The sequence below is a fragment of the Magallana gigas genome, chromosome 3, assembly GCF_963853765.1.
Source record: "Magallana gigas chromosome 3, xbMagGiga1.1, whole genome shotgun sequence".
Lineage (NCBI taxonomy): Eukaryota > Metazoa > Mollusca > Bivalvia > Ostreida > Ostreidae > Magallana > Magallana gigas.
In genome coordinates, this window is record NC_088855.1 from 25,146,859 (window position 1) to 25,173,890 (window position 27,032).

At 33.2% G+C, this 27,032-nt stretch overlaps 1 protein-coding gene across 2 annotated transcripts in view; it reads left to right on the forward strand.

Annotated features, from left to right (window-relative positions):
• The first annotated feature begins 7,520 nt into the window (after positions 1-7,520).
• The window catches only part of LOC105345747 (uncharacterized), a 42,937-nt gene continuing 23,425 nt past the window's right edge, over positions 7,521-27,032 (forward strand). The window contains exons 1-2 of one of the 2 annotated variants that reach the window (XM_066079063.1): positions 7,521-7,582; positions 24,081-24,226. In XM_066079063.1, coding sequence (XP_065935135.1) covers positions 24,128-24,226 — 99 coding nt within the window. In that variant the 5' untranslated portion in view covers positions 7,521-7,582; positions 24,081-24,127. Of the gene's footprint in view, positions 7,583-20,124; positions 20,266-24,080; positions 24,227-27,032 lie in introns of those variants that run through there. The other variant, XM_034482447.2, reaches the window with a different exon arrangement.

The window sequence follows — 27,032 nt, forward strand, 5'->3', positions numbered from 1 at the left end:
AATTCAAAACAATTATCAAGTTCCTATGTCTTTTAATAACAAAGGACCATGGGCTACATTGCTCACTTGAATGAAAGCTCAAGTGAGCTATTCAGATCACATTTTGTCTGTCGTCCCGTCTGTCTGTCCGTCTGCCTGTCCGTATGTCTGTAAACTTTTCACATTTTCAACATCTTCTCAAGAACCATTGGGCCAATTTCAACCAAACTTGGCAGAAAGCATCCTTAGGCTAAGGGGATTCAAAGTTGTTAAAATTAAGGACCACGCCCTTTTGCAAAGGGAGATAATCAGGAATTATTTAAAATTTTCGAGAAATTTTTAAAAATCTTCTACTCACGAACCATTAGGCCAAGAAAGCTGAACCTTTTGTGGAAGCATCCTCAGTTAGTGTAGATTTAGAGTTGTGAAAATCATGACCCTCAGGGGTAAGGTTGGGCTACATTGGGGGGGGGGTCGACTTTTTACATAGGAATATATAGAGTAAATCTTTAAAAACCTTCTTCCCAGAAAGCAATCAACCAGGAAAGCTAAAACTTGTGTGGAAGCATCCTCGGTAGTATAGATTCAAAGTTGTGAAAATCATGACCTTTGGGGGTAGGGTGGGACCACAATGAGGGGGGGGGGGGGGCGAATTTTTACATAGGAATATATAGAGTAATCTTTAAAGCAATATGAGCTGCAATTTTCATGTGAAAATGTTTTGGAAGAAACTGTTATTTTCTACTAAAATGACAAAAATATCATGGTTTTAAAATTTTTGTTAGCTCCGGTTTTTTGTGGGAAAACACATTAAGAAGCCTTAATTGGAGCAAAATTGAATTATTGTCGTCCTGTACAAAAATTGATCTGATATATATTCCTTATAAGTGAAATCTTTCTCCTGACAGAAATTAATGATTTTTTCAAATCTTATTTATCATAAAAGTTTAAGTTACAGACAGACTTACAATGTATCATACTATTGCAGGTTTTTGCACCAAAAAAAATTCTAAAAAATACAGCTCATATTGCTTTAAAAATCTTCTGAGAAACCATTATGACAGGAAAGTTGAAACTTGTATGGAAGCATCCTCAGGTAGTGAAAACTCAAGGTTGTGAAAATCATGACCCTCAGGGGTAGGGTGGGGCCAACATGGTGTGTTCCCATTTCGCCTAAACAGGTGAAAAGGGTAAAAAAAAGTAGTAAGGCGAAATAGGAATTTCTTAATAAAGGCACTGTTAAAACAGAACTTCTAAATTGGTGAGAATTTTTTTATAATGATTAGTTAATTACACAGAATTGGAAAAATGAAGAGAAAATAATCTTTAATATATGAACACGAATAGTGTAAAATGTAGATGATAGAATATTGGATTCATTAATGATTTTAAAATTTTCAGTCATTCTATATAAGAATTCGCATGTAACATTGAATTAATTCATGAATACTTTGATTAAATGTTAGAAATTCTTTAGTCATTTTGCATTGAAATAATTATAGCTACATAAATTGAATTTATTTAATTCATTAATACAGCGATCTAAATGAGATAAAGTATAAATATTAGAGCTTTTTGTAGTTTGGTAAGGATAATTCAAATTGTCCATTGTTGATCTGCTTGCTTATATTATCAAAAGGTTTATATCATTAAGTATCAATTTTAGCACATCATGACACATACAAATACTAGTATTTAAAAATATTTGTTTGCATCTTTATATCAGCCTTTTCTCCACTATATTTTCACAAACTTACTCATGGCAATAAGAAAACAAACAATTTTAGATAAATGGAAAAACTGTATTTTTATACAAACAATTTTTATACCTAATTAGATGTTAATATCAGTTCTCGTCTCGCCTTCATTCACCTTAAAGCTTACTAAGGCGAAATGGGAATACCAAATTTTACAGTTAAGGTGAAATGGGAATAAACCGCCACAATGGGGGTCGACTTTTTACATAGAAATATATAGAGTAAATCTTTAAAATCTTCTTCTCAAGAACCATTTGAGCAGGAAAGCTAAAACTTGCTTAGAAGCATCGTCAGGTAGTGAGATTTCAAGTTTATTCAAATCATGATTCCCAGGGGGTAGGATGGGGTCACAAGGGGGGGGGGGGGGAGACAACTTATTACATAGGAATATATTGAAAAATATCTTTAAATCTATTTCTAAAAAAAAATTTGCCTAGAAATGCTGTAACTTTAGTGAAAGCAATTTCAGATAGTGTAGATTCTTTGTTCAAATCACAATCTTTAGGAGTATTGTGGGGCCACATTGGGGATTCAGTTGTACAAAGGAAAACATTTTAATTATTAACCAAAACTGAATTGTTATTGTATATGCTTTAAAATTTACTTATATTCATTGCTGATTCTTCAAAATTGTTTAAACTTTGGCCCCTGGACGATTATTGGGCCTAACAATGGGGTTCAGAGTTTGATGTAGGTTTATATCCTGAATATATACAATTGTTAAGGGTCTTTTTGAGAACTGCAATGCTGAATGTGATATGACTATAAAATCACCCTGTTAGAAAAGGGACTTGATTATAAATATAAGAATATCCAGGGGAAAACAGAAACAGGATCTACATGTATTATACCACATTGTCGAGATATTTTGTATTATGACCCCATGAAGCTGATTTTATTATGGCTATTGTTGCTCAGGTGAGCGTTGAGGCCCATTGGCCTCTTCATGGTGTTTGGCATCTCTATGGTAAAAGAAATCAAAATTGTGAAATGAATGGCTCTACCCACCCGGGGCGCCACAATATGCAAAGAATAAATGCCAAATTTTCAAAAATCTTCTTCTCTACTCCCACACATAAGGACAAGAGGCCCATGGGCCTCAAATGAGCAACGATGGCGAACTACTTTGACTTAAAACACTTTGAATAATTAAGAAAAGAAACAATTATTTTTTAGCAAAATAAGTACCATTATTTTCTGTTGTAAGACTCAATATTTTATAAATGGGTGTGGGTGAAAATGCATTGCGATATATAAATTATATATAATACCGTTATATTATCTCCTGCAGTTTTTGCACATATGTGAACAGTTTTTATTAGCTTTTTAAAGATAAAAAAAATTCATACATGTGTTAAGACGTATATCAGTTTAAAAATCGGCACCCATTATGGGTGTATAATCATAATTTGAACATGTTGAACCTACACAATTAAATGATGCCAACATTTTATTTCATTAATATTTTGTCTCAGATGTCATTCAATACATACAGGTGACACTCGATGGCTCGAACCTCAATATCTCGAAGTTCTTGATCTCTCGAAGTTAAATCACGGTCCCGATTTTTTTTCACTATATAACTACTACTATAACTATAACTAACTACTATTATAACTAACTACTTTCTGTGATTAAGAAACATAATATACTTAGAAGATTTTAACGTGAAAAAACCCACTAAATAATAACAATACTAAGTTCAGCATTGTTTAAATTGAAGTAATGTAGCAGAAAATACGAATGGAATCATGTTAAACTATCCTTCCATGTTATAAATACAAACTTCCGAGTACTTTAATTCTAGAACCAAAATGACCGGAACAAAAATTTCCGGATTTTTTTAACTTTCGAGCTCTCGAGCTCTTGATCTCTCGAAGTTTAATCATGGTCCCCAGAAGTTCGAGTTATCGAGATTATCTAGTTTACATGATGAAAATAATGTAAAAGGTGGCTACATTTATTTGCAATATTTTTTGTTTAGTGTATTGGTAATTATGAAAAAAATTGAACTTAAATTAGTGTTATTTTCATTTTTCCACACCTAAGTGAATATTTTTTTTGTGTTTATTTAAGATGCTAAGCTCTATGAATATACCATGCCGATGAGATACATATCATTTTCACAGCTCTTGTCTCATTTGTGAAAGTTAACAAAGATTGACGGACAGAGGATCGCCAAATTCTTCCCTAACAGTAGCATACTTAGGACAAGAGAAAAAGAAGTGATGTGCGTCTTCCCACATGAACAAAGAGGGCTTGATATAATATTGCATCTATATATAGTTTTATGTTTAGCGCACAATTTTGACGGAGTCTTGTGTGTAAAATATTAGTACGTCTTTACCCATAACTGAAATAAGGAGGAACTACTGCTAGAGATTTGGAAATTTTGTTTTTAAATAAGGATAACGAACTTAAATCTCTGATATCCAAAGGTAAGGATTTCTTCTTGTATAAACATATCGGTCAACCTCTGCTTCAATTCGAGTAGGAATACATGTTAAAGCTAAAGCTACAATCAAAAACCTAATTGGTCTTCCCTTAAATAATTGTTTACCTGGTGTAAACTTGTGTGACGTTTTATAACCTTACTCATTTGATCAATGAAAACATTCGACTGGAAAATGTTGTCACGTGATATATACAAAAGTTCGCGGATAAAGTGATTTACGGCAAAATTACTGTGTATTTTGTAAAATGACGTATGTTTTATTTTACTACCAAATGAAAATAAGTATGCAAAATATGATATGAATTTGTTTTTGTTTTTTTCAAAAGATACAGCAATTTTTACTTTGCAATGATTTAGATTTACGGAGCACCATTTAAAATTTCCACGACGTCAGGTGACGTCAAACAACCGAAAGTCAAACATGTTACTCTTTAAAAGGAAACACTTTTCAGTTCCACATGTCATTTAACTGATTTACATATATAAAATGCACGTTCATACCATTATTTGTCAAGTTTTTGTATAAAGTCTTTTGTGGCATATCGGAGATCATTTAGGTCCAAAAATCTCTGTCCACGCATTTTCGACTTTAGATAAGAAAAAAAGCGAAATCAATAGGTCCAAGATCCGGGGGGGGGGGGGGGGGGGTGCTGCAAGGGCTAAAAAATTGGTTCTTCCATTTATAAACCTCTGTAATTCTAATTGTAAACCTTTGTCGTATAAAAATAGCTGCATTTAAGAACCTTTTAGTCTCCATCGTATATTTTCCTGTGTGCACACAAAATTAAATAAAGGCCCGGTGCTCCAAGATGTCCAATGACGTCAAAGTTTTTAACTCATTTTTCAAAGGTCGTTTTTCAAAATTCGGCGATAAAACGATCAGAAATTCTTCTATTTAATTCAAACTTTCACAAAATGCCCTTCACAAGTTATTGTGATGTCATATGAAATATCGTTTATTTTTATGCATCTAAACGGTACATTTTCTTTATAAGGAAAACTGCGTACAAAAAAAAATAAAAAAAAAAAATCACATGCTCCGTGTAGCATGTCTTATCCAAAAAATTAATCTGTTTATTTTTTATGGTGCATTGAAAACAGACAAATCTTTACACATTTCTTATAAAATACGTCAAGATTAAATCTAGAAAGTTTCGCTGGTGTCATGTGAATAGTCCGCTCACAATCGAACTTGTCCGCGAACTTTTCTAACAACCCTCGTACATGTAATTAAATGTACTGTCAGGCATACAGGTATCACTTTTGTACTAAGGCCCATCAATTATTTTCATCTTTCCTCAAAAACAACAAATGGCTACAAACCAAGATGATTTTTTTCGTGAAAATAATGATAATGCAGATATCCTCATATAATATAACGTTTGAAAACTACCAAAATTGTTGCAGATTTCATATAATACATCAAATGAGAAGGGACCCTAAAAAGTAGTTATAGCACATCATCCTTTCGATTTTTCTAGTACACAAGTATTTAATGTTTAGTAAGACAAATCTTATGATCAACAAACAAACATTTCAGCGTCAATCGAAGAATTATAAGCAACTTTTAAAAACTTATCCAATTTGTTTAATTTCACATACATTATGTAGTGTTTGTGGTCTCGTTCCCCGTACGGGCTATCTAATAGCCCGTGACGTCACCACGCGGGAATCTGCACGAGCAGGATTCTACTGTCTGCAGCCAGCGAGAGAAGACGTAGGACATGTGCTAGACGAGGCGACCGACAAGTCCAGCTACAACCCTCAGATATATCATTATCAGCGATAGTGACTGAGAAACACAATATGTTTTACGGTGTAACCGTTTGGAGGGCGAAGCCAATATAAATGGGGCTAGATCAGTAGATGCCGTTTCATCATCTCTGGCATGTCATTTCATAAATTGTTTTGTTTGGACTCTAATCTTATTGCTTGTTAAATTTGTTCAAGCCCGGCCCTGATATGCTATAGACTATAGTCTGCCCCATATTACTGTTTCCATCACATATTGACAATGTTATAGAAACGTACACAGCTAAAAGAAATACAATTGAAATCCTTCATTAAAACATCATCTTTTTTTTTTACTCAGAGATTTTCACAGGAAAGAAAAACATTTTTTTCATGGAGATTTATCTTTTTTCCATTCGGAAGTCTCTTCGAACACCTCACACAATTTTCAAATGCTATCATCCAGATCTTATTTTATATCATTTGCAATACAAATCTCCATAGATTTTTATTTAACAGTCGCTTTTTTAGCCGAACAAGTCAGAGAGAGAGAGAGAGAGAGAGAGAGAGAGAGAGAGAGAGAGAGAGAGAGAGAGAGCAAGCAAGGAAATTCAAATACAAAAACCTGTAAACAAATTTTCATTCTGGTATGTAAATAAATATTGTTTGAACTCTGAAATATTTCATCTTCGTAAGCCAAGGGTTTCTGATCCGCGCCGCTCCTCTTCCCTAGCAAAGGTAGGGATATTTATGAATAACTAATAATGAAGAAAAAAAATCTTGGGACAGTTAAAAATTATTTTGATTCTATCAATATACATCTGTATTATTTTGATGTCTTATTGTCTAGTCTGAAGTAATTTATACATATATTGGATAATACCTGGCTGCAGCTACATGTAGTATCTACATCGCAGATCTCTGGATAATTTCTCAGAATGAAGTACTAGTATTTTAACTTTTTACTCCCTTATTTTAAACATGTTAAATGTATGCATAAAACATGAATTAAAGAGTAATGACGTATATTTTTTTAAAATAAGAAAATCAATTCACATCATAAGGTGCAAATGAAGTCCTTCATGTATGTTGTACATACCGGGGTGTATAATTTAATCTGAGTTTGTCTGACAAATGTCTAACATTTAGTGTGCAATGCATATTTATGATTGTTAATGCAGATCAGTACTTCCTGATATACATAATTTTTAAGTATTTAAAATGCATATTGCTCCAAATAATCTCCCAATTTGCTTTAATTTATTTTTATGGCAGATTGGGGTAATTTTGAACATGTATTTTTTAATCATATACGAATGGTTTACACATTTGGGGGGGGGGGGGGAATTAGAATGGGGAACTATTTTAAAATGTGTCTGTCAAAGATTAGGATGTCTACAAAAGTAAGTTTTGATTATCTTTTGTTTTATATTGAATTAGTTATTGGTCGTAACTTAATTTTTATTTTATTTTGATAATTGATTTGAATTCTGGGAACGAAATGACCTGGGTATGAGTATGTTAGGCTACGATTTGATATGAAAGCTAAATTTATTTCCAAACTTTCCATTCCCTTTGTTTAGAATAAGAATTTCGTATTAACTAACCCGACATAGTTAGGGAATCCGTACTGCAGAGAAATACTCGAAAGCCAGTAGAGGTAAATGAATATATTATTTACATCCACCAAGTATGATTCCCTCTATTTTATTACGAAATGGATTGTACATTCATAGCTCTGTTGAAATTGACAGAACTGAAATATAAACGATCCAGTTCTTACTAGTTTATCGATCGGTCGAAACCTTCAGCAACCTAAGAAAAATCCCGGACTACACGAAATAATCATGGTGATGTCAGAATCAAAATCCAATAGGAGACGATTTGGCTGTTTCTTATACCTAACGTACTGATGTACGTAACAATAATTTTGTTAATTTTTCTGACTTTTTTCAACCAATTTATTAATTTGTTGATAGAAAGATGTAAATATAAACAATAAATTAGCGATCAATGCAGAGAAAAAGAACGCGGGTAATGTATTTTTTTCTGCAATGTCGCCACCTTCATTTACCGCATGAATCACCAAAGAAAGAATTTTATTGTTTGATATCTTACTTATACTTTGTTAGTTTCTTGATTTTTTCTAATACACAAACAACTACATGTAATTTAAGACAATCGACGCGCGTGGATAGAACAATTTAGCAACTTTATAAATGCGGGAATTTCACAAAGAAAATCATTTACCAACCGGTACAATAATATACAAGAAAACTGATTAATTAAACAGATGAATAATACATTTTAACTTCAAGCAAGTATTAAGAACGACCACAGGTCAATGCACTTTCTTTTCAATCTAATTACGTGTGCTTTGTATAGATAAAACCTATAAACCTGGTCATAGATCGTCTACAAACTTTTAGTCATTGTGTGGAGATCGTTGTTTAAACCGTGAGTCTAGAATAAAAAAAAATATTCAAATAAGACTTTAGTAGTTCAGTCACTGTTAGTATGCACAAACATACATTGAGAGAGAGAGAGAGAGAGAGAGAGAGAGAGAGAGAGAGAGAGAGAGAGAGTTTATTTCTGTTCAACGTATATAGAATATATACAAATTAAACTTCACACTCGCAGTGTAAGAATCATATCAAAATAACAAACAATGTAAGGCCATCATTAAAAATATCTATGTTTCCCCTAACCCGACCCTAAATTTTGAAGTTGGGTAGGTAGGTAGGTAAACAATTTTTTTTTTCTGTCAGGGCACAATATAGAATAAAATGAAAAAAAAAATAAATCAATTATTTAATTAATTACAACACTAAAAATATATGACCAGTTGTAAAACAAATTTTTATGCTTGTGCTGATGGAATGTAGAACAAATTTAATATCGGATTCACAATTTGATATTGTTAATCTTTAATTTTAACATGTTTGATTCAATGACTAGATTTGCATGAAGACATTCATTATCATTTGTATGTTGATGTACATGTAAACCTATATTTAAATATCATTTTAATGATCATAATGTACCTACTTCAAAGTATCGATTAATTTTTTCAAAATTTGGTATATAAAATGTCTAAAAGTATGTCTTAAAGTATATTAAAACAATAATATTTGATAAACTTAAGGTATTAATGTAATAAATGTAAATATTTGTGAAGTCATATTTAATGATTCTACAACAGTAAGGTTACACAAAATCACTACACTTGCAGAGAATGTTCTTCTTTGACAAAGAAATTTTAACCCAAATTAGATACTTAAGATTTTTGTAAATTTACCGACATATAATTTTATTTAAATTATGGTCATAACCAAAACCAACTATTTTGTTTCTGATGATTTGAAATTAGACAATGTTAAGAGAACTTAATTTTTTCAAAACGTAAAGAGTCTTTTATCATACAGGTACCAACCTTTTTTTGGTAGATTTGTTTCTCCTTAACAGAAAAGTAGGGAGAAGTTTGACATCAGGGAGACTGTTAATATTTGATACAGCATAACCTACAGGAATGATGATATATACAGATCCAACCTTGATTAAAATTGGATTAAACTTTAATCAAGTTAACAACTTCTAAAAGTTTTAAAAACTTATCCAATCTATTAAATTTAATTTATTTGATGTATTCATACATTTTATAGATGAAATGTTTTATAATTGTGTTAGCTAAATGACAAATAAAATCAGTCTCTGTACTTCTGTGTATTTTGGAGGTATTAGTCCAACCTTTTCAGTTTGACCCAATTACAACCATTGTGTAGAGAATCATTTTAATTTTAAGATAACTGTAGGCATATGGTTTTATGATTAGTTTAGCATTAATTTGGTAATTTTCGTAATTAGCTCATATTTGGAACAAAATTAGCTCTTAATTTTTGCAATTTATATATTCCTTTTCATAAGGATGATTAATGCTAAATTACGTTAAGATTAACTTAGTAGTTCTTTAGAAGAAGATTTTTTAAAGATTATTTTATTTTGTTTCGAGGTTTTCTCTGCTTTGAATATAATATGACCTTTTATTTTTGAGATTTATATTCACTGTTTAATAAGTTGTGCAAAATTTGGTTGAATATGGCTTATGACTTAAAAATGAAGTTTAAAATGTAAAAAATTTACAGACGGACGGACAACGGGTGATCAGAAAAGCTCACTGGGTCAGGGCTTTGAACAGGCTCTAGGATGGGGCCAATATGGACATGTACTAAAAATGTATTAAACCTTTGCAAATGTTCTTCTCTACTCCCATATACATTTGTTAAATTCTAAATGCATGGTTATGATGTCCATGAATTCCTTTATCTTAATTATGAAATTCATGACCCCTGTTACAGGGGTTTAGGCTCCAGGGCGGGGCCAATATAGCCATATACTAGTAGTGAAAATGTATTAAAACTTAAAAAATCTTCTTCCTTACTCTCACACATATCGTAGTTACATAGCGTTCGCGAGAAAAGCGGCCACCTTATTATTTGGCGTCCATCAGATTATTCACTTGTAGCGACCGCCATTTATAACGTGGCGGCCGCCTGATGAGATATATTTTCCATCTGTCACCCTCCGGCTTCCGTAATTTACGCCCTTCTTAATATATATTTAAGAAATAAAGTACGAGTTTTCGTGAATGTTGCAGAATAACCTCCGAGGTCAAGAAATGTTGTTTTGAAATATAAAAGCCGAGGTGTAAGCCGAGGCTTTTATATTTCAAACAACATTTCGAGACCGAGGAACTTACCCTGCAACATTCACGAAAACAAGAACTTTATTTCTATTCTACTAACAGCTCAGCATTTCTACAGATTGTTTCTCCTATAGAGAGACGATCTAGGTCATTTTGACGGCTGTTCCGTGTAACCCCAAAGGTTTACATGTGTATCGATCAAAGGAATCACATGCAGACGACATAATTTTTTGTTGTTGGATTTTTAATACTCTTCACTTATTTACAAACTATCTTTGAGTTATATTCCTAATATTTTAAGGGCAATTTAATACGATTATTACTGCTACACGTTATATTTTATGTAAAAACACGCAGTGAAAATGTGCTGGGAAGGTCCTAGAAACAGCCGCATTAATCTCTTAAAAATAAACATTTGAGGCAATACACATCGTTTTGACTGGAACTAACACGTGAAATTAGCATGGTTTTAAAACTGTTTACGGTTTGAAGTTGTACTTTTATGATCAGTGCGAGACAAAAATGTATTTTTGATTTGATAATTTACTGATGACGTTCGTGGTATATTGGAGAATAATGTCCGCGGCATCTCTTTGATCTTTGCAATAACTGTAGTAGAATTAATATCTCTGAACGTCTAATAGTTAAATCTAAAAACGTTTAAGTGAAAACTCTTAAAAATCAGTTATAAAAAGAAAAATTGACGCGTTTGACGAACGAATGTAATCTTCTAAATGTTGCAAATTATAGTTATTTTCATTCTCTATCAATGCTGCGAAGAAAAATAAAGAAAGACCTTTAGTTCATAAAATGCATGACGATTCATTACATATATTAAAATTCAGAAACAAATTTATTCTAGACAGAGTGATTTAAGTTTTTAGTACATAAAAAATATCATATTTTCAGTTTTGGTTAAAATTTCAATCTGATTAAAAAGTCGAGTGAAACGGTTTGTATTATAAAAAGCCCTTAGCGCTGAACTTTTTTTTTTGCCATGTGGCACTGAAATTTTTTTGTCTAAGAGTATTTAATCATTACTGTTTCACTTATTGGAAAATTAAATACTGGAAATGAGAATTCATTTGTCGATTGCAATGTTTATTATTCAAGCATGATCAAAGAAATGCCGGACTTTAATAAAAACAGCCATGCAGTGTTTGCATAGTAATTTACAGATTAATGTGTGAATTTTACAGATAAAAGTGTAAAATTTACAGATTAAAGTGTAAATTTTACAGAATAAAATGTTAAATTTACACTTTAAAGTGTAAATTTTACAGATTAATGTGTGAATTTTACAATTTAAAGGGTAAATTTTACACTTTAATGTGTGAATTTTACAGATTCAAGTGTGAATTTTACAGATTCAAGCGTGAATTTTACAGATTTGAGTGTGAATTTTAGTTTAAACAATATTTATTCATTATAGATTCAAGTACATTTACATGATGATAAATTACAATTGTAAGATCGGGAAACAAGCCATAGGGCTTATATTAATCCCTCTCTTGCATACACTGCAGAAATGAGAGGTGTGAAATAAAATGTAAGTACAAGGAACAAAATAGGAAAATGTGTCAGAAGTCAAAGTTGGAAACACGTTTTATAAGGTAATGAAAAAAAGTCAACAAAATAAAATATCATGAAAAGAATATTACAATATATTCGTTGGTTAAACACCAGAACAGAAATATAGTATACATAGTCGCGTGTTAATGTTCAAACACAGCCATACAAAAAAGAAAAAGTGGCTTTATTTCTTACACCAGTTATGTGTACGTTTTCAGTAAAATTTTAACTCAATACATGCTAACACATCATAGAGATACCGTAGGATTTTTCCGATTTCCATTAATTATTGTCATAAATATAAATATAAGTGGTGGGAATAAGATAAACAGGCAACCCGGAAAAAAGGTATTTTTATTGTACAACATTCTACGTGATATTATGATTGCTGAATCTTTTACTCTCAAGTATAAATCTTTGTACGGTGTGAAAAATTTGTTCATTTTCTACAATACTTAGATAATTAGATCCGTAGAGTAGTAAGTTAGGGTCTGTAGAATTTGCAAGTGTGTTTATTGTTATATTTCGTATTGTAGCATATTTTGGACAATGCAAAAGGTAATGATCAGTGTTTTCTACTGACCCACACGAACAAAAAGGGGATGGACAAAGGTTTCTATTGAACATATAAAGATTTAAAGTACTACATTCTAAACGTAGTTGAGAGTGGAGTATTTGACCTATGCGAGACCCTATATGATAGTATTCGGGAACAGTTATCTTGTTTTTGTTTAGATATTTTTTGAAGCTTATAGTATGGAAGGATTGTTCTGTACATTGCTTGGTATTGTGTTCCAAAGTCGTATGGTGTTGGGAAGAAAAGAGTCGTAATATAGCTTAGTTCTTGCGTAGATTTCTCGTATTGAGTTAGTGCTTCGTGTATTATGTGATTCATTGGAGAGTAGCTGAGTCTGCAAAAGGTTTAATAGATAATTGGGAACTTTGCCGTGAAACATTTTAAACAAAAGAATAAGCCGATGGTCTTCCCGACGCTTAGATAAAGGAACCCAGCCTGTTTCTTTGTATAGGAGAGTTTTGGAGGCAAGTCTATTACCCCCTGTCACAATTCGCGCCGCTTCAAGCTGAATATTCTCGATTTTTAAACTAAGATATTCTGGTATATTATCCCAAATAATATCGGCATATTCCAGGACTGGTCTAATAAAGGAGAAGTACAATTTTTGAAGACTATTTCTATCTAGTATATATTTTACCTTGCGCATTAGGCCCAATTTCGCGTATGCTTTAGATAGAATTTCATTGATATGCAAGTTCCACGATAGATTGCTACTTATAGTTACTCCGAGGTGCTTATGCGATTCTACATCTTTGAGATGGACATCGTCGAATATTAATGAGGGATGAAAAGGTTTCTTTAGTTTAAGGGAAATAGTCATACATTCCGTCTTGTTAGGATTGAAGGATACCAGCCATTTTTTCGACCACTCGTTTATTTTTTCAAGGTCAGAGTTTAGTAAAGTTCCGGACGTAAATGGATTTTCAACAGTTATGTAAACTGAAGTGTCGTCGGCAAAAAGTTTGATGTTGCATTCGATATCAACCACTAGGTCGTTTATGAAAATAAGGAAGAGGAGTGGACCTAGAATGCTGCCTTGTGGAACTCCTGCTTTGACATTCATAAATTCTGATCGAGATCCGTTAATAACAACACATTGTTTTCTATCATGGAGATAACTGCGGAACCAAAGTAATAAGTTTCCTCGTATACCTATTTTTTCAAGTTTATACAATAGACCTTTATGCCAAACCTTATCAAAAGCTTTACTGATATCAAAAAATACCACTCTGATCTCTTTGCCTTGATCAATAGCCCGATAAAAGTCGTTTGTTATACATAGTAATTGATTTATTGTGGAATCATTTGGACGGAATCCAGATTGTTGTGGAATTAATATGTTATTAGAATGAAGATAATTATATATGTGCTTAAAGATGCATCTTTCCATACACTTTCCAAGTACACTTAACAATGAGATGGGTCTGTAATTACTCGCAATATTAGCTGATCCTTTTTTAAATACTGGGACAACATTTGAAGTTTTCCATAGACTCGGGAAGGATGAGTTTTGAAGGGAAAGGTTGAAGAGTTTAGTAAGAGGATATGTAAGTTCTGATGAAGCTTGTTTGAGAAGCATTGGATTTAGGTTATCAGGGCCGGTAGCTTTGCTAGTATTTAACATTTGTAAAGTGTCCTTAACATCTTGAGAAGAAATAACGATTCTATCGATAGTGCTCTGCGAAGTAATATTTGGGTTATCTGGTAGATCAGTATTTTCGTCATTGACTTGTGACTGTAGACAAAAATATGTATTGAATATAGTTGATTTTTCAAAATCGTCGCTTGTCGGTGTACTATTTTCATTTAATTTGATAGGAGGATAAGAAGATTTGTTAAGTTTTTTAATATTACTAACTCTTTTCAATAATGACCACCATTCTTTTTGAGACAGGTTTTTTGATTTGATTTGGTTTGCTAGTTTTAAGTAGTATGTTTGTCTTGCATTCCTTACTTTGTTTACACATTCATTTCTAGCTTTTCTGTACTTAACCCAGTCTGCTGGAGATTTCGTTTTTTTTGCTTTTTTGTGCAATCGTTTGCGTTGCCTTATTGCTTTGCGGACTGCATTGTGCAGCCACGGGGGGTCGCTAGGGCGATAAGTGATTACCTTATTTGGTATATTTTCTGACGCAGAATCTAGTATTTTATTTGTAATTTCATTACAGACTTGATTTATATCATCCCAAATTATACTATCCCAATCTTGATTTTGCAAGCTGGTTTTATAATCATTGAAATTTGTTTCAGCAAACGACCAAATTTTCCTTGTGAATGTCCTTGTGTATGATTTGGGAAGTTTTAAAACACAATATACAGGACAGTGGTAGCGTGTAGTGCTAGGAAGTACATTTTCACCCACCCCAAAGAAATCAATCTTTTCCGTATCGTTTACGATTAACAAATCCAATATGGTTTCGGAATTTTCCGTAAAATGTGTTGAATTTGAGATTAATTGAGTCATTCCTATGTCTTTAATAATGCCACTAATTTTGCAATTTTTTGAGTTGCGGAGATTGTCATTAAAATCGCCCGTGATTAGTACATTTTCTATGTTTGTGTTTTTGGCTTTTTCCATAGAATATGCAATTAGATTCCATTTTTCCCTATCGGCATTCGGTGGACGGTAAAACGTTCCAATAAGAAATTTTTTCTTGTAAATTAAGCATTCGACCCAGATGCATTCGATTTGGTTAACTTCTAGATCTGTTCGGCGTTTACATATTATATTACTATTTACATATATCATCACACCACCATATCTATCGTCTCGTCTATCGCGCCTAAATGGCTCTTGGAAGCCTTGGATCATTAGAGTTTCAGAAGTTGTATTATTGTCTAACCAAGTTTCGTTTAACGTAATAATGTCGAATCCCCCAAATTCTGCTTGAATTATATCAAGCTTGTTACATATACTTTGAACATTGAGGTGTATTAGAGTAACTGATTTCTCTAGGTATGCATCAAGAGAGTCTAGAGAGCTGTCGTTGTCATGGTCTATCACTGGGGGGCCTGGATTTTGTTCAATGTCGCCGCAAAGTAAAAGTAAAATATAGATAGTTATTGATATTATTGTCATTGTCCATGTGAGTGATGATGTATATTTATGTGGGGGCATGTTAAGGCGGGAGTCGTAGTATTTCGATTCGTTGTTTGATTTTGGTGAGTTTTGGTTATTACGTAGCATTATGGTCGTGTGTGTAGGTAATATGCATAATATTAATATGATTAGTGATATTGATTTTGGCCCAAACTTAAGTAGTAGGTTGACCATCAAAATAGTAAGCAAATTAATATACTCATTATTCTTTTTAGCACCGTTGTATAACCCTGTCCGGATCCTGTGTGTGACACTATTTACTGGCATGGTTTAGGTAATTGGCGTGAAAAATACATATAACAATAAAAAAGGGGGGTTACACAGGATCCAGAGCTGACAAAAACGGAAAAGTAATACAAATTTGATATGTAGAACAGTGACTTCACTTAAGGTTGATACTCTAGGTTTCTTTTGTGTTTCCAACTCAATATATAACCAAAGGAAAAATAAAATAAGGAAAATATGTACATTCAAATCAAAAGTAAACATTTATTTACTTTTGAGTGCTGTAATGAAGGGTTTGACTATAGACAAAGGATTTTGTTTGTAATAACTGTAACAAATTTATGGAAAACTTAGAATTTGTCAAGAGTTAGTGATGAATACGATTTGAACACATACATTAATGCTTTTCACAATATAATATCATGAGTGGATCTTAGGATCCAAAAATACCAAGATTTTTACAACGATCATGTGCGTGGCAATTCATGTGCGTTAGTTCACCATGAGAAGGATTTAACCGTCCGCTGTTTGTCGTCCTCCAATATGAGCAAGGAAATTGCTCATGTCTTTCGGGTTAAGGATCTTGTGTTTGCGGTCGTGAAAATCGATAACGAAGATTTTTCCGTCCCAAACGAATGTTGATTTGGCTTGTCTGGTTTTAACGAGTTGCCTAGCCTCGTAGGCTAGCTTATTTCGGGTTTTAGTAAGGTCTTGGTTTATGGCGACCTTGTCCATGCCCGTAACGTTTCTGAGGTCTTTGCTCGACTTGAGGAGGCGATGACGTAGCTCGTAATTTTTGATACGGGCAATGATTTGCCTTGGTTTTGCCGGATTTTTTGGTCCCACCCGGTGGGACACCTCAATGTCCGTCTGCTTTAGGGGAACGTCGAGTTTCTGGGCGATGTCCAACAATACTTGGTCGGTATCCTCACACTCCTCTGATACGCCGGAGACCCTGACACAACTGCGTCTGCTGTACATTTCTAGGTTGTCAATCTCGTGCTTCAGAGCTTCATTTTCGTTTTGCAATGAAATAATTTGATCTTTTAACGGTTCTATAGCGTTGTTTAGCTCTGTAACCAAGAGACCCTTGACAGCTACTGCTATTCGTTGTACATCGATGTCTGTTAGTACCGATTGTTGGGACTGCTGCTGAGGCACACCCACCCCCACCCCGTTTGTGTTTGGTGGAGAGGACAGAAATGTCCCGGGATGTACCATGTGGGCGAGGTGTGGATGGTAGGGTGACATTGGTGTAAAGGAGCCCTGAGGAACTTGGTTGGGGTCCTGCATGGATCCGTGCAGTGACATGGCTGGGGTTATGTTCATATGTTCTTTCGTTTTTTGTGCAAGTGAGTTGTGCTTGGTGACGGTTCAGAGTCAGAGGAGCGGAATTCCGATCGTTTTCGTTTTGGTTGTTGCTCGAGTTTATACATACATATGATACACAAAAACTACACAAAGAAGGTTCACAGTACACTTTTGTTTTGTTTTGGTTCGCTATACGCTTGGCTGGGCACTGTTGTTCGAGTTTATCTTCACCCAAAAACCATGTTATACATACTACACTTGGACATATAAATTTACATTCGGAACGTGTGAATTTTACAGATAAAAGTGTCAATTTTGGAGATTAAAGTGTAAACTTTACACTTTCAAGTGTAAACTTTACACTTTCAAGTGTGAGTTTGACAGATAAAAGTGTAAATTTTACAGATTAAAGTGTGAATTTTACACTTTAAAGTGTGAATTGTACACTTTTAAAGTGTGAAGTTTAGAGATTAAAGTTCATAATTTACAGATTAAAGTGTAAATTTTACACTTTAAAGTGTGGTGTGAATTTTACACTTTAAAGTGTAAAATTAACATATAAAAGAGTGAATTTTACAGATTTAAGTGTGAATTTTACAATTTCAGAGTGAATTTTACAGATTAAAGTGTAAAATTTACAGATTAATGTGTGAATTTTAATGATTAAAGTGTGAAATTTTCTGATTATAGTGTAAAATTTACAGATTTAAGTGTTAAAAATTTAAAAATATGAAGTGCATATGTGGCACTAATATGCTTCCGTAGAGACTGTCAATGGGATCTTGTTTTTAACTATTCTCCCTCATTTTCCTCATAGCATATACGACTGGATTCATTTACACCCCCCCCCCCCCCCCACCACCCATTCCACCCACAGCCTATCCCCGGTGCAAACAAACCCAAACACACCGATGTTCTGATAAGCAATTTACTTAGACTGTGACGATGTTGCATGCTGAAACATTTTTAGACGGGGTCACGTGACCCCGTCTATTAGTTTACTGTCAACCGGAAGGCACGCGTAGAACACATGAAATGAGTCTATGCGTAAGAAAATAGTGCAGAAAGTTTTCATGCATTTCAGTAAATATATATTATAAAAACAGGCAATAAATCTTTTTAAGTCCTCTATGTATAAACCAAATCCTATAAAGAAAATAAACAAATAGTTTTATTGATCAAAATATTCTTGCTCGGATCCAATATTTGTAAAGATTCGTTGGATGAGTTACGTAACTGAATGCACAACGCCGTTGACGATTCAGCTGGTGGACGAGCTCATTAAACAATAGAAAAGGTTGTAGGTCGATCGAATCGAAAGTAAGGTTCCCAAACGCAATGTGCCATTTTTGAAAAGATGTGAGTTTTATTTTAACAATCTATCACCTGAATACTACCAAACTTCATGCCCGAGCCAAAGTTAAAATCTGGACGGGTTATACATAGCTGTCTTACATATATGTATTGAATAGGTGTTTCATTGGCTTGCGGTATGACTGCTGTTCATCTCTAATGGAATTTTGTACATAAAAAATAAAAACAAGTCTGAATTTGCCTTCTCGTTCATTGACTCTTTAGTTAATTAAACTGGATTTAAATTTTGAACAGTGCATTGTGAGCAAAATCTATATAGATTAAACATTTTGGATGACCAATACATCAAACAATATATACAATCTTATTGATCTAAGAACGTAATTTTTTTTAATGTTATGAGACATAAGTTTACTCTTTTTTCAATACTTTATAACGGACAAAACCAGTCACATTCATGATTTTTAAAAAATTCTTCATCAATATCTTAATGTCTATCATCAGATACTTAGCTGATCTTTCTCAAATCGGTAAATATCTTACACCAATATTAGACATATGAATTCAGAGATAATGCACGGTTGTTAAGTTTTTAATTTTTAATTTACCGTGTGCAGAACATGTATCTCTCTTCATATAGGCATTTTACACCCATCTTCTTCAGAAAAAGTATCAGGCAATTGGAAAAAGCTGGGTTTTAACATAGATTGAAAACCTAATTAAACTCGTCCTTTTTGGAAGTATATTCGAGGAAAACGTGGACAATTACAAATTCAACCCCGTCTTTCAGTAATGTCAGAACTTTGATGTTCTCTAACATCCAATTGTTTTAATATAAAGAAGGACAGACAAAAAAGATACTAGTAAACGAATTTATTACACATAAAAAGTGCTTACAGTTTTTTTTCAGTAAGTGAATTACAAAATTGACATAAATGGGTTTTATTTCCTACGATAGAATGCATGAATTAAATTCGGATGAAAAGGTAGATGATGGACGAAAACTGAAACGAATAATAGCTAATATAATGCCTCTATTCCCCTCCACATTACAAACTCTTCATATTAAATTATAAACTAAAATAGAGAAAAGTGTTCAGCCGCTGTTTCTGCACTTTGCCTTGGAAGCAATATTCGTAATCAAGATAGTGACTTACTTATTTATATGTACGTAGTTAAATGCCAAAGTACTTTGATATAATCATATTCATTAATCGCCCGAACATGTTATTAATACAAAAGGTTTCACGCGAACTTGGTATAATCTTGGGATTAGCTGATCGAACCTTTCACCCCTGTCAAATGTGGGTCCAGATTTAGTCTATTTAGAGCGAACTTTCATCAGTTTGACTATTGTGAATTAGTTTGATTTCATGCACACCATGATGTGATTGTTGAATAGGGGAAAAGAACTTCACAAGTTCTTTCTAGTTTGCTTTATTTCATTTAAGCAACATTTTGTTTGGTGAACGATAATGATTCTGAGGATAAGAATCGTGTTCTTGGTGGCACTAGCAGTCCTCAGTTTGACAGGCGCGCTTTGTGAGTATGATTTGAACATAGTTATCTAATTTCATATCCCAATCCCACTTTCAGCGTTCACAATTTTAGTATAATTTTTTAATTGATTAAAATTCTCTGTCATAAAAATTGAAATTTAAATAACATGTTTTAGCTTATTAATTTTTTGGAATACTTTTTCAATGAATTTTTTTTTCGTTTGCGTGCTTGCAATACAAATAAACAACATCATATCAAATTTAATAAAACAGAGAAATTAAAACTGTTTAGTTGACAGTTTTGATTGCTATGTTTTATTGTATTTATTTATTCATTTTTATAATGCTCCTTGTAGCGAAATGCCTAATCCAAAGAACTATATACGATATTAGTCAAATTTGGCCCCCAAAATTCGCTATTTTTAAAATGATTCAGGTACATTAATTTGTTGTGTTATTTTAAAAAAGAGTTGACATGAAATATGTTTTTCACCTATTTATTTGATTTATCTGCACTCACTGGCAGTATATGACGTCAGAAGTGACGCTATTTTTATAATTTAATCAAAATCAATCAAAAATTGACATTTTTCTTGTCTTTTTTCGAATGGGAAATATAGAGCGACTCTTTGAACAAGAACGAACTTTTTGTCACTTATAAGTATTGGAGAGATACATTTTTGGTGAAAATATTTTGTTTGTTCAAGCAGTCGCTCAATGTTTCCTTAAAGAAAAACTGCCTCAAAACAAGCCTTTTTATGCTAAAAATGAGAAAATGGCGGGAAAAGGTCAACTTTATGATGTCATATTTTTAAATTGTGGGCACTAAAATCAAAATGAAAATTATGAAGAAACTTCAAATGTATATGTGTGCAAATAAAACAAAGAATTACAGTAAAATGACAATGTACATTTTAGGGGGCCATTTTAGGCCCAAACCATATACAGTCCTTTCCAAAAATTGGTAAATTGTTACCCACTTAAAGATACAACTTAAAAAAATGAATTATTGAAAACATTGTCCAGGAAAACACAAAGGCTTTTTAAATAATTTTACTGTAAATAACGCAGATATTTTGGGAAAAAGGGGTATAGAAATGTACAAGCAATTGATATGCAACTTTGTTACGCGTTATGTTCACTCTAGGCTCTACGTACAAAACAACATTTTTTTAACCATATCCATTACAGGAACATAATAGCTGCAGGTCTGTAGCTCCTGGTTTGAAAAATTTCGGATGGACAATCTGGGATTTAATGTTTTCAGCTACATTCCTTTTAGTGTTAAAAGTTGCAATTTATGGCGCACAAAACTTCCGCTAGTTTTGTACTTATTAACCTTATTTTCTCACAAATTTTGTGAAAAATAATTAACACCATTAAAATTTTCAGACAATTTTCTACTGATGTCATCACTTTGCTTGTCTTTGCTCGGGCTTTTTTGTAAACATGCTAACCAACTTTGGAAAATGAAGTACAATGTATGTTGAATTCACGTGCAGATTGAGAATTGACAGTTCTACATGTAAACAAACTACACTTTGAATTTCAGAGGAAGGTAAAGTGACGATATCTGTAGTAAATTGTACGGGGGAGGGGAAAGGGGGGGGGGGGTTAGAATCGATTTGTACAAAATGTGTTCGGAAATAACTTAGATTGATCAAAACAAGCACAAGTTTTCGTACGCCGTTTATAAATTGCAACTTTTTAACACATAAAGAAATATAGCCACCAGGTCGTCCATCCGAATTTTTTCATACCGGGAGCTACATATCTGCAGAAATAACAAACCCAGACCTGCAGCTAAAGAACATAACTCCTCTTTTAAAGGTCATATGAAACGATATTCTGACCATATTGACTTATATACGGGAATGAGTTCATAAGTGCCTATTTAATATGACTTACAATGTTTTTTGGATATTTTATGCAAAATATCAGCGCCACAGTCCATCAAAATTTCTCAATCGGGAAAAGGATCATCGACCTAGTCGGCTTATCTCCCATACTTATGACGTCAGTAAGACCCAATTGCCTTATAAAGCTCTGTAGTGAATACAAATATCCATATCATTTTGCAGTATATTAAAAGGAAAAAGGTATTATTTTATATTAAAACTTATATATTATAATAATCATACAGTACTCAACAACGGCAGTATATTTTCTCTCAAGAAATTAAATCGTATGCGGTTTTTTTTTCATTTGACAGCGTGTGCTTATTCAGTTCGGAGACTCGAGAATGAGTGATTTTCGTTATGGACCTACATGCAAATACATGTATATGCATCTATGTATGCTTTGTTTCAATTACATTTAACGAAATTGTCACATTCAAGGATCAACCCATCGTTTTTACCCATTTGCAACTCATTATGATTTTGTTCTAAACAGCTTACAAGGCAACATGCTGCCTCATTCGCTTCATTGTTAATTTTTTGGTTTCGTTTTCAAGTTGACAAATATATAACCATTCAATTTAATTACTTTTAGTCGAAGAGCCTCAAATGTGTTGATTTTGAAACGTGTGCTATAATACATGTAGTATGTGCGGTGTTTTGATTTTACAACGTGTATACTTATGTGCGGTGTTTACTCGCGGATACATGTACCTTCTATCTCCCTCTCTTCAAAATCTGTTGATTTTCTACACTATTGATTCACATTTATTTCAATCAAGCAACCGATTTATTCTACCGGTATATTTCTAATCCTTATTCCATATTTCCGCGATCTGATTTTATAAAACGTTAAAACACGTGTACACAAAGTATTGTCTAAAGATATTTCTACATATCCGTATGTCTGAAATGTATAGGCCAGATTAATTAGAATTTATCAATAGATCTAATTCTCAAATAAGATTTAAGAACATCATAGCGGTATTTTATAGCCGCTTTTAAATAAAAACAATACACAATGCCTCTTGCTCAAACTATTTCATTTGCCTGCCTTTTACTTTCTATGTGACGAAATAAATAACATGTAAATGAATTAAAATGCTTTAATTCTCTTTAAGTAAAGCTCAATTATTATATGTATCGAAGAAAAGTGTGTTTCTGTTTTAAATATTTTAGGACAATTTATTAATGATGGACCATTTTTTACTGCAGTACGGGATATTCATCATGATATTGAAAATCTGATAGTTTTGTTTATTAACGACCAATAAAAACAAAACCATCTGTACTACGAAATCAGATGATCTCATCTGAAAAGAAACACACGTTCATATATGCAAACATAGCTAAAATTAAATCAATAAACTACTGTAAAATTACACTAGGTCTAAAGCGTTGTTTACATCGGAGGGTCTGTGTGACGTCATAAATCCACAAATTTATAAATCAAGAACGATAAGCGGGGAACAATTTTTTACAGGTGCTGAGTTTTCACGGTAATTTCTCAGTAATGCAAAGGCAGAAAAATCTTACTAAACGTATTTTAACATTCGTTTATACAAAGCTTTGTATTTATGAAAGAAAATCATAGACTAAGTGTTAAGAATCGTTTCATATGACCTTTAAGAATAAAAGTGGTCATTTTTAAAAGTACTTTCTCACATGGGAATGTTTTTGGGGGTTTTATTTTACATGAAATAAAGACATTTTATAAAAAAAAATATATTATTATTTTGACATGGAGGTGGATCATCGTTTTCAAATCTTATGATTAACGATACTTTCTTGTGCTTGGAATTGTTCATTATGTCAAATGAGAGAGAGAGAGAGAGAGAGAGAGAGAGAGAGAGAGAGAGAGAGAGAGAGAGAGAGAGAGAGAGAGAGAGAGATTGGATGGTTATGGAGGTAATGGAAATCATATCTACATCAATAATCTGTTTCATTATTCTCATGGCAGATGAACCTACAAACCTAAGCTGTGCATCCTTGAACTCCACAACGCTGATGTTTTCTTGGACCCTTCCTGCTAGTGGAATATTTACTGTAAACGGATATCACCTAAATCTACAGAGAACCGATAACATCCGAGTAGAAAATATTCCAGTAAGACTTTTCGCCTAAAATTTAATAGTAAATATGTAACATCAAAGTTAGGTTAAAAAAAAAACACCAAGGAAACTTTAGCCACTTCTCCCGTTTAATACCCCGCCAACCAATCTCCCCAGAAGTGAAATATATTGAACGCCTAAGCTGTCTTATGTAGATAATCTTCATAATATGATGTTATTTTAACATAACATGCTGATACTACAACATCACATGCTGATACTTCAACATTACATGATGGTACTTTAACATTACGTGCTGATACTTCAACATTACATGATCAGCTGATGATGGTACTTTAACATTACATACTGATATCATATACCTAGTAGTGTATCAGCCCTGATACACGTGTTTTGGACTAGGTGAGACAGCAACTGGAAGCTAGGGCTGTATCATAGGCGCCCTCGGGGCTGATATTTCTCTGTCTCAGCCCGTCGTCAAGGGGGTGTATTGCCCTCAAATTTAAAATCGCTAATTCCCAAATATCTTTGCTTTAAATCAAGACTAGTTTGTAAAATAACGATAGAATAACAAATAAATAATACAAAGCATCACCATACACGTCTGAATATTTTTATTTTTTGCTGAAAATTGAAAAATAATAATTCAAAAATAGCGCCAAAGAGTGATATGTATCTAAGTAAAGGGAGGTAACCTACAAAACGATTGTGTATTCAGAACAATAGCACGCAATATTAAATATCTCAACATTTAAATTATGGAGGATATAGAGAAGGATGGAACGAGACTTAATCTTAGAAAACCAGAGATTAGACTGTAAAAATTAAGTGTTTAAAGTAATGGACGCGCTTATGAACGTTCTCAAACAACTTGCTAGGCCCTATAGGTCTAAAAGAATGGAATCTGACAGGAAACTTACGAAATCCCAGTGAAGGAATTTGAATCATTACGACTTTGCGAAGGATGGAAGTTTCTCTCTCGATAATAGATAGTGCTTCATTTCAGACGATAGACTCTCTTCTACTATATATTTAGTTTGTCAACGAAGTCCGACAACTCATACAGTTCTTAACACATACAAAAAAAAATTAAAACGAACGAGTTTCATAAATCCGAAAAAAAATCTATAGCTTCTTCATAATAAATTATATTCCGTATTTGGAATTTGAATTTGAATAAAAGTCTTTGATTTTAGATATATGATATAAACAACATCACACTGTTGTTTTGATCTCGTCCCTGGTATCAGCCCTCGGATGGTATCGGCCCGCGCCCTTCGGGCTTGGGCCGATACCAACCGCTCGGGCTGATACCAGGGCCGAGATCAAAACAACAGTGTGATATTCTATATATACTTTAACATTACATGATGGTACTTTAACATTACATGATGGAACTTTAACATTACGTGCTGGTACTTTAACATAACATGATGGTACTTTAACATAACGTGCTGATACTTCAACATTACATGCTGATATTGTAACATCATATAATATATTATCATATATTATGATCTTATAAGCTGCATGTGTGGTTGTCATATGCCTAAATACATTCCACCCAAACAAAATGTATGTTCCAATATTATTTTTATTCAGTGGAGATCCTCTCTTATGAGCTGTACTCTGTACTTCTTCAGTGCCAGCAGTTTTTTTTATATGTATTTTGGCAGATGCGCTAAGCTACTGAAATTAAGCCATATAAGGACTGCAATTGCTTTATGAAACCAAACTCATTTTAATTACTCTCTTTTTAACCAACACGCTTTTTGTGGAAACTGACATAATATAAAAAAAGTTTATACGAACTGACCATTTCATATTTTTTAAACAAGGTGAAAACACATGTGTAAATATGGAAATTCGATCATATGTAAGTTAATAGATCAACTATTTTAAAATACGGGGCTACGGACCCCCACCCCACCCCGCATTTTTATTTATTTGTCGATATTGAGTGGTAGCCTGGTAGGGCTGCGCATCCTCCCAATAAATAATACTATGTGCGTTCATTGGGATCTACTGGATGATAGCTCGTAGTGACTCGTACTCTGATTCGCTTAAAAGTCCCTTAAACAGAAAAGTCCCTGTTTAATGGCGTAGAAGCGCCAAATCCAATAGGCCTGGCTAAACAGTGGTAAAACAAGCACCAATTGAAGGCGCCCGCTGGCAGGATTAAACAACCAACATACGACATAAAACGTACTGATAAAATTGTCATCGAATTTGAAGGCGCCTAAACAAGGAAAACTAGGGAGTCGTTTGACACAGAGATGTTTCTACAAATATAATAAAGGTGACCGTGCCCAAATTCCCTCCAGAATCCAGTTTCACCTGAGTGGCACAAGCTCTAGTTTTTGCAATAAAGATTTTAATAATAACCAATTGGGATCGAATAGTGTACAGTTTTACATAAGGAAATAAAGGAAGTAATATACTGTGATTTCACCAATATTCGTTGAATACCAATTTTCGCGGATTTCGTTGTTTAGATGATCCACGAAATTAAATGTTTATTTAAGTTCAAATTTTATTGACATTTTGTATTGATAGGGTCATTGGCCACGAATTTACGTATCTTTGAAACTGTGATTTTCACTTTATCCACGAAAATTGATGCCCTTGAATATTAATGAAACCACAGTATGTAGCTTGTTTGAATGGTTGTGTAGCTTGACTTCAGTCCTATACTTTCTTTGTAATACGGAATCACGATCCGGTGCTTATAGCTAATTTAGAACCACCGCATACTGAAATACCATCATTTTATGAAATATCAGCATGTAATGTTAAAGTGTCAGCATGTAGTGTTAAAGTATCAGCATGCAATGTTAAAG